Here is an 8,863-nt window from a genome sequence, read left to right as displayed (position 1 = left end):
ATTAAAAACCTGTAAAAATCATCTTCAATTCTTACTCTTTCAAAGGGTGTCTAAATTTAATTGGTATTTGATGCAAAGGTTTATATTGTATATGACAAAATACTTTTAAATGAATGGAAACATTGGATATATTTTTTTTCTTCCTTTTTTTGGGGGGGATTATAACCCTAATTGTCACTGGAATTACAAGCATTCATTTCTGTTAGTGTTCATTTTCTCATTCTCACTTGTCAGCTCAAAATGTCCTGTTACTGGCATGCATTTTTTTCCCTTTTTTTTTTAAATAATTATTATTTTTTTTTTTTATCTGAGTTATCCCACGCTGCCTAATATTGTGTTCTTTCAGTTCAGTTCAGACAACAAGTACGAATTTTGCAGTAAAAAAATCTGTCCGTCTGTTTCTGACCAAGTGCCTTATTTCAAGTGCCTTCATTTACTGTAAATACAGGAGGAATTATTTTCTGTGTAATTAACTTAAGGCCATCATACAGTATGTAATCATAATTAGTGCTATTTAATTAGTTGTATGGATGGTCACACAGATAATTGTATTCTCTTTCACGATTTGTGCATCTTATGCTTATACAGGAAATAAATTACACATAATGTATTTCTATTATATATTTTATTTCCACAGACAACCCAAAATAGCCTAATAAGGGACATGTCATGTACAGTCGACTTTTAAATAATTAGCATAAAACCTATCTTTAGCATATGATAAAAATCTAAAATAGACTTTACGATAAGGCCACATTAACTTTAACATTAGTTAATGCATCATAATATTGGTTCAAGATGGCGCCGAGCATGGCAGCCGTGTTGCGAGCATTGCACATTGTCATCTGTTGATGTCTGTATGTTTATATGTAAATTGTTTCTGCACTGTCTGGAGCACGCTCCCAAGAATTTCACTCACCAAGGCACGTGTGCTGTGGTGATGTGACAATAAAAGTGACTTTGACTTTGACTTTGACATAATGAGCAATATATTTTATAACATTTATCATGTTAGGTAATAAAATTGTACATTGTTCGTTCATGTTAGATTACAGTTTCTAATGTTAAAAGAGAACTTTTGATTTTAAAGGTATCTAATTTACTAATAAATGCTGTAGAAGTGTTAATTGTTCATGCTAACTAATGCAGCTGACCTTGCTGTAAAGTGTGAATGATATTGCATTTGTGCTGTTTTCTCTAGTATTAGGATTATGCTGTTTTTATTTGGACTGAAGCTCCTCCTAAGAGCTTAAAAATGAAATGAAGCTACAGAAAGATTTTTTTTTTTGTGCTTTCTTTGAACAGTGGTTGTTCAAGAATTAAACATTAAAGTTTGTGGAGCAGTATTTATTTTGTAAACAAAATGTAAAGGAAAAAATATTGAGAACCACTGCAAATCTTCCTTGCTATATCTGAGATTTTTCAAACGCAGATCAATCGTATAAGATACAATTATAATGAACTAATGAACTTGTAATTTGCATAAATAATTTGTTTAAATCCTCCTGGCCCGTTTGATTTTCAGTCAAATTCATAGTGTTGCTTTTTATGACCGTCATTTCGAGCACTACAAAAAAAGAGGAAAACGGTTCATCACAGGAGTCATGTTTAAGTCATAAGCTTTTCATAATACATAGTTTCGAAGCAGCTTCACAGAAAGGTATGTCCCAGTGGTTCAAGGTCTTTAGGCCAGTGATCAACTTTACAAGAAAATACTTTTAGAGACTTTAATCTCTAATAGGCTACCCCAGTGGCCAAGCAAAGGTAACTTGAAAGGAAAAACCTGTAGAAGATGTTTAGGTATTACAGGGAAAATCTTAAGAAAAACAAGACAACCGGGGAGCCCAACAAATTATTGTCCATATGATAGTTATAAATAGCGTTATAATACTATTGACAGTCATTTATATGCGCAGTTTGGATTGTCGCATAAAAAACCGCTGGATGGAAACGCCAAGATGCGCATAAATTCTAAAAATGCGCACAATTGAGTAGGATAAACTTTTTATTCGATAAGAAAAAATGCGCATAAACTACAATGGAAACACATTTACCGAATAAATTCCACCGTGCGCATTGAAAAAGTCATGTGACTGCGCTATGAGACGGGATAACTTGACTTACCAGCGGACCGATTTCGTTAACGTATCTATATGTTGTTTGGGTGGTTCTGAAATGCCTGAGGAAAGTCTGTCATCAAAGTATTTCTGTATAATTACTGTCTTACATGAACAACCAAACAGCAGGCATCCACATCTAAAAGCAATGACCTCATTTATTGTGTTACGTCTGCTCTCTCTGAAGCGCAAGTAATTACAAATGAAAATTATTATATTCAGTGGCTTTTCCTATTTTTCTTAGAGATATTTAATGCCAGTTTATCAGGAAGTGACAATTTGTTCTCTTTGACTCGTTGGATGGAAACGGTGCGTTATTCGCAAATGTTTTATGCGATATTCCAGTTTTGCGCATAAGTTAAATTCGCATCTTTGGATGGAAACAGTAGGTTTACATATCCCTAATAAGTCTGTATGTGTGAACGGCGCGCGACGCAACTCGAAAGGTCATGCTTCTTTCAAAATACAAGCCTTCACACATTTTTCAGTTGGCACAGCGGCGATTTAAAATCACTCGTTAAAACAGTAAACTTAATATAGAGTTTGGATTTTTTTTTTTTTTTCAAAAACAGTAGGCAGGTCAGCGTTACGTGGTTTACATGAGAAGGGCTTATAACAAAAATAAAACCGATGACTTTTAACATGGAAAAATGTGTGGTCAGCTTTTATGTCGTAGCAGATCGACTGCGAATTCACAGTCGTTACATTTTTGCAGCCAGTGAAATATTATTGATCCTTCCTAAATAACGCATTTTAAATATTCGGTGAGTAGTTTTTGTATTTTTTTTCTTCAACAATGACCTTTGCTTATTTTTCGCGCATTTATTCGAAGACCCGTTACCGCCGCCCTCTGAGTGTCTAGGCCGAGCAAGGCTCTCTGCAGTGCGGTCTGTCCTCTGTCTACTTCGAGGATTTTCCATCACATTTCATAAATCTCTGCGCGTGTGTTGGGTTTTCTTGAGTCGCAGTGCCTTGCATCAATGATTTCTATGAAAAGAAATCAAACCGCGTTGTTGCGGATTAAATGGGAACATTTAAATTATATTGTATTGTTCGTTGAGATATTGCGGCCACAAGCACATAATAAACCCAAACCTAAACATCACTGCAGCTCTCTGGTCGCGCTGGCTATTTTTAGGTCAAAGTTAAAGTTTTAATGATATTGTATCATAGCTGTAGTGTGTTGCATACATTTTTTACACAATGAAGACGAATGATTTGCAATATTTAGTTGTTTACATTTAGTTAAAAATATATATAAAAAAAAAAAAAATATATATATATATACATACATACATACATACACATATACACACATATATACTGTTTTGAGATCAATACGATTTTTAATGTGTTTTAAAGAAGTCTTCCATTCATCAAGGCTGCATTTATTTGACCAAAAATACAGAAAAAAACGTAATATTGTAAAATATTATTACCATTTAAAATATTTTTTTTATATTTTAATATACTTCAAAATATAATTTATTTCTGTGATAGCAAAGCTGAATTTTCATCAGCCATTACTACAGTCAGTGTCACATGATCCTTCAGAAATCATTCTAATATACAGATTTATTATCAGTGTTTGAAACAGTTTTGCTGCTTAAATATATAGATATTGGAACCTGTGATACTTTTGCAGGATTATTTGATGAATAAAGTTAAAAAGAACAGCGTTTATTTAAAATAGAAATCTTTTCTAACAATATAAGTCTTTATTATCGCTTTTTAACAATTTAACACATCCTTGCAGAATAAAAGCATTAATTTCTTTCAAAAAAGAAAAACAAAGTACTGACCCCAAACTTTTGAACTGTAGTGTATGTTACAAAAGATTTCTATTTTGAATGAATGCTGTTCTTTTTGACGTTTTATTCATCAAATAATCCTGAAAAAAGTATCACAGTTTCCAAAAAAATATGAAGCAGCAAAATTGTTTCCAATATTGAAATTAAATCAGCATATTAGGATGATTTCTGAAGGATCATGGGACACTGAAGACTGGAGTAATGATGCAGAAAATTCAACTTTGATCACAGCAATAAATTATATTTAAAGTCAATTGTCAATTTAAGTCAATTTAAGTCACGTTACCACCACAGGAAGCTATTGGAAGTGCCGCTCACTGGTTGAGTGCTGAAATTGTCATTTTGCCTAAGGACAATCTACACTTCGGCCTGCTCACATTGACAAACAGACAACTGCCCTGCACTGACGCCATGGAGTGAGTCACAGTCATCAACACTTTATTTCCGTGTCAAATATTGTGTGTGGTTTCTGTGTATAAATGATTTAGCAATAGTATTGCCATTTTTGGGTTGATAATCTAACTAGACCATCCACAAATTAGCATCAAGCAGCACAAAACACTATACTAGTTATCATAAAGTGGAATATGCTCAATTTTACTAGCTTTCCCTTTGGAAATATGCTAATGCTTCTTCCTTCCTATTCCTGCCCTAGTCGTCCTCCCAGCACTAGTCAGCTGTTGGCCAGCAACGTCACAAATAAGACCGACCCACGGTCACTGAACTCAAGGGTCTTCATCGGGAACCTGAACACTGTACTGGTTACCAAGGCAGATGTTGAAGCCATTTTTAGCAAATACGGCAAGACTGTTGGCTGCTCTTTGCACAAGGGCTATGCCTTCGTCCAGTACGCCAACGAGAGGAACGCACGGGCAGCTGTAGGAGGAGAGGACGGCCGGATGATTGTTGGACAGGTGCTCGGTGAGGATTAAGCAGCAAAAGTGTTTTTAACTTTAATAATAATAAGCAATGTTTCTTGAGCAGCAAATCAGCAGATTTCTGAAGGATCATGGGACACTGAAGACTGGAGTAATGATGCAGAAAATTCAACTTTGATCACAGCAATAAATTATATTTAAATTATATTAAAGTATATTAAAATCGAAAACCATTATTTTAAATTGCAAGAATATTTCACAATATTAGTTTTTTTTCTGTATTTCTGATGAAATAAATGCAGCCATGATGAGCAGGAGAGACTTCTTTAAAAAACATAAAAAAATCTTACTGATCCCATACTTTTGAACGGCAGTGTATATACATATACATAGATATACATATATATTATGTACATACATACACACACACACACACACACACACATATATTGTTGGACAGGTGCTCGGTGAGGACATAAAAAAAAAATCTTAGACTATCTTATATTTTTCCCTCCTAATTGAACAATTACCTTGTCTTTCCATCAGATATTAATTTGGCAGGAGAGCCCAAACCTCACAGGTCAAAAACAACAAAGCGATCAGCTGGAGATATGTACAGGTAGGGAAAAATGTCTTCTGATGTATTTTCACCCATTTTATTGTTTTGTTTCAATTACCAATTGTTTTGTTGCCAAAAGTTTTAATCATTTTCTAAAATCTCTCCAGCTGTAGTTCTACTTTCGAACTTGATTATGATTTCCAGAGAGATTATTATGACAGGTAAGATCTGCACAAACAGTGTGCCAGTGTGGATTTAGAAATGTGTGCTGACTTTTCAATCTGCTTGTTTTGTGCAGAATGTATTCATACCCTTCCCGTGTGCCCCCTCCACCACCACCACCTCTATTACGGGCTGTGATCCCTTCCAAACATCCACGGGTCAGTGTGAGTGGGGGAACCAGCCGCCGCACCAAGTCCAGCTTTTCCACTTCATCCAAGAGCAGCCAACGGACATCTTCTCAAACCCGTCAGTGCCTTTTTTTTTTTAATTCTCCCTCTCTAGAGGGGTTCATTTTAATCTGCCAGTGACAAATGCATTAAAAAAATATTGATTGATTTTTTGTCTGCATTGTCATTATTAGCCTTCCTTTTCTCATTTTACATTTTTGACCTTGGTTGGCTTGTCAGTTGTCAGTACATGCGTTCAGGGTTTTTTTTCTTTCAGTGAAAGCAGATGACCTCCAAACTATTAAGAGAGAGCTTGCTCAAATCAAACACAAAGTTGACTATCTTCTGGAGAGTCTGGACAGGATGGAGAAAGACCACAACAGGAAATCTGGTAACATTCTTCATGGATTCCCCCAGGGTTTTTGTAGCAGGGTCACCAGACAATGTCAAAATGGGCCCAGACAATAATCAGTAATCCAAAGAATTTTATAAATTATTTAAAATACCATTATGCCTAAACTTATTCCTAATATGTCTTTAACTACGTTGTCATAAAAAAGTAAAAAAGATCAGTCAAAAAATCAGTCAAACAGAATTATGAATTGAATTTATATTATTACTATTGTTTTTGAAAGGTTGAAGCCAGACTTGAGAAAATTTGTCTGTTATGATGTAGATGCCTGCAATCTTATAATAACTGACACTACAGTTACATCAGTTTCACTGATGTCAGTTTATTTTTAATGTTAGCATGACATCTTTTCAGGCTTTTGAAATGTCCCTCAACCATGATAAAAAACAAAAGGTCTGTTTTCAAACAACAGAAATGATTACATTCTCCAGTTATTCTTAATCATTCTGACTTGAACCTGAGGGGGTTTTTATATTTCACTAGCAGAATATGTCCATTATGTATTCTCAGAATGAAACTGGCCTGATCCCCGTTTGCCCCAAGTGTCTTATGGGATATTTTTTTTCTGTGAACAAAGATAAAATTTGTATTTTAGAAGGGGGAAACTTGAGTGGCTTCTTTATTACAGAGAGCCGAAAAGCTTCCAGGAAACATCTGTTTTTATTTACCTGTATTTTATATGACCCTGTTTCAGAATAATTCTACAGGAAAATTTCAGTAAAATATTAAAAGACATTTTTTTTTTTTAGTTTTGCAAACATAACACTCATGAAGGCTTGATAACACTGGTAAATCTTGAATGTCAGTGATTTTTTTAAAATATTAGTAGCGAGGACAGATTGTTTTTAGTTTAGTCTTTAATTTAGTTTTTAATTCTTTTTCATTCATATCGCCAATAACATGAATTTGATGTTAAGTATGATTACTATTTTACCATGTCACGGCACACTATGAGCTTTAAATGTCTGATTTTCACTTATTAACTTTCTGCTTCTTTTCTGGTGTCTGACCACATGGGGGTAAAAATGAAAGTGAAACAATTCAGTCATATTTGGTTTATTTAATTAAATGTTCAGCATTTGATATGCTAGAAATATGGAAAGTACTACTCTCGTTCATAAAAAATCATTTGAGCTTAGCAGCTCCTTTACTCTTTTTCATCGTTGTTTTTTTGTTTTGTTTAGACTTAAACATTGTAACTAAAAAGCAATGATCTCCCTTTATCTGTGCCTATTATTTACTAAAATTTAGTTTACTTACACAGGAACAATTACGTTCCATTAAAATAATTATTTCATATTGCATCCTGCACTGGATATGGGTCATAAAAGATTTAGACATTCACAGGGGGAAAATCAGAAAACCGCCGAAACTGGTATAACTTGCTGGATCATCATAAACCCAGGTGTTCTGCCAAAGTTGTGTAGAAATTTGATCACCGGTCTCCAGTGTGAGAACAACACCATTGCTGGCATTACCATTGGCGGTAGGCTTCCAAGAATGCAGAGAGCACTGGGTTTCACCATTCTTCAAGAGACTGACTGCCATTGTTGTTCCACCATGACTATGACCGTAAAATCTTAAGTAATAGGCTCCTTTCACTGGTGCTGTGAAAACACCTGCAATGCACATGTACAACGTAGCCACAGAAAATATATATGAAGAGGATTCTGCATTTGTCATGATATTCTCTTTAAAGAACTTACCAGTATTTGGGTCATAGGCACCTCCAATATTACTGAAGACTTTTTTGTAGACCAGAGTTTTCGGAGTATCAATGGGCCCAGTGTATCCTGTTCCAGATTCCAGAAGTCCAGCAGAAAAGGCAACCTTTTTGGCTGTGAATAAACGAATGGACTGGTTTGAAATATATAATAAAATAAAATGTCATTTAAAACATTAAAATGTATATGGGAACAAAGTGAATTTTACTTGCCTTCATTCTCTTTTTGGAAAAATTCCATCTTATTTTGTGAATCTTGTTCTAGGGTTTTCAAAGCTGTTAGGAATATACATTGATGTGATAATGTTACTAAACAAAGAATTTAAACCGATTTAAGTTGTAAATTCTTTAAAATAGTTCATAAATTGTAATGATTTTTCCATAATGACATATTAAAAAAATAAGAAATGCGACCACTTTTCCACCTTCATTCTCACGCAATACTTTGGCCAGTGCTTCTTCTAATTTTTGTATCCTTTCTTCCATGTTTTTCAGTTTCTCGAGCTCAGCAATAATGTTTACATTTGGTGAAAATAAATCATCTGCAAGTGAGCTCCCAGCACAGAGCAGCAGTACCATTTGTAACACCACCATCGTCAGTACTCAAATTACTCCTGTAATTATTCCACAATTCAGCTTTGAATTGCAAACGCTGTTACAAAAGCTTTGAAACTTTGTATTAAGGTTGCATAAGTTCGAAAACATTTGTACTTTAGACTGATGTAAGGGTTTTGTTTATTTTAGTAATCCATTAGGACAAGTCAGATGTAGACATGAGGAGGGGAGAGTGGGGACGGTTGCAACACTTTTTGCATTTGCTTTAGTTTCTCAGAGACTCTTTGCATTAGAAAGCCAGAATTATAATACAATAAAGCCACATCAGTCAGCTACTCACCCACATTGCTGTAACACGTGCAAATATGATTATATACATACAATTTATTCTTGAATAGACAAAGTCAAATGTTGCAACT

General features: G+C 34.5%; 2 protein-coding genes across 2 annotated transcripts; one reads left to right on the top strand and one right to left on the bottom strand.

Annotated features, from left to right (window-relative positions):
• Window positions 1–2,731: 2,731 nt before the first annotated feature.
• On the top strand, window positions 2,732–6,394 carry LOC107659349 (heterogeneous nuclear ribonucleoprotein C-like). Its single transcript, XM_016448265.1, has 8 exons — window positions 2,732–2,881; window positions 4,223–4,344; window positions 4,584–4,849; window positions 5,353–5,425; window positions 5,533–5,586; window positions 5,664–5,833; window positions 6,032–6,145; window positions 6,390–6,394. The coding sequence occupies exons 2-8, from the start codon at window positions 4,340–4,342 to the stop codon at window positions 6,392–6,394; spliced, it is 687 nt and encodes a 228-aa protein (XP_016303751.1). The 5' UTR covers window positions 2,732–2,881; window positions 4,223–4,339.
• A 655-nt stretch (window positions 6,395–7,049) lies between these two features.
• On the bottom strand, window positions 7,050–8,559 carry LOC107659379 (complement C1q-like protein 2). The gene is made up of 4 exons (XM_016448292.1): window positions 8,315–8,559; window positions 8,103–8,165; window positions 7,873–8,004; window positions 7,050–7,785 (listed from the first exon to the last, which is right to left on the bottom strand). Exons 1-4 carry the CDS (start codon window positions 8,481–8,483, stop codon window positions 7,508–7,510), a joined length of 642 nt encoding a protein of 213 aa, XP_016303778.1. The 5' UTR covers window positions 8,484–8,559; the 3' UTR covers window positions 7,050–7,507.
• Between the last annotated feature and the right edge of the window lie 304 nt (window positions 8,560–8,863).

This window comes from Sinocyclocheilus anshuiensis, unplaced genomic scaffold (genome assembly GCF_001515605.1).
Source record: "Sinocyclocheilus anshuiensis isolate Anshui unplaced genomic scaffold, SAMN03320099.WGS_v1.1 scaffold940, whole genome shotgun sequence".
In the NCBI taxonomy this organism is placed as follows: domain Eukaryota; kingdom Metazoa; phylum Chordata; class Actinopteri; order Cypriniformes; family Cyprinidae; genus Sinocyclocheilus; species Sinocyclocheilus anshuiensis.
Note: the sequence above shows the minus strand (reverse complement) of the source record. Positions and strands in the feature narration are given on the sequence as shown.

Bases quoted from the DNA above. Each gene is read 5' to 3' on its own strand.
- LOC107659349 (XM_016448265.1), top strand. The intron at 4,850-5,352 runs GTGAGGATTAAG...TCTTTCCATCAG, and splicing joins GATTGTTGGACAGGTGCTCG to ATATTAATTTGGCAGGAGAG. The intron at 5,834-6,031 runs GTCAGTGCCTTT...TTTTTCTTTCAG, and splicing joins ACGGACATCTTCTCAAACCC to TGAAAGCAGATGACCTCCAA.
- LOC107659379 (XM_016448292.1), bottom strand. From the start codon at position 8,483: ATGGTGGTGTTACAAATGGTACTGCTGCTCTGTGCTGGGAGCTCACTT. The intron at 8,166-8,314 runs GTGGAAAAGTGG...TATTCCTAACAG, and splicing joins AGTATTGCGTGAGAATGAAG to CTTTGAAAACCCTAGAACAA. The intron at 7,786-7,872 runs GTAAGTTCTTTA...TGTGCATTGCAG, and splicing joins TGCCTATGACCCAAATACTG to GTGTTTTCACAGCACCAGTG.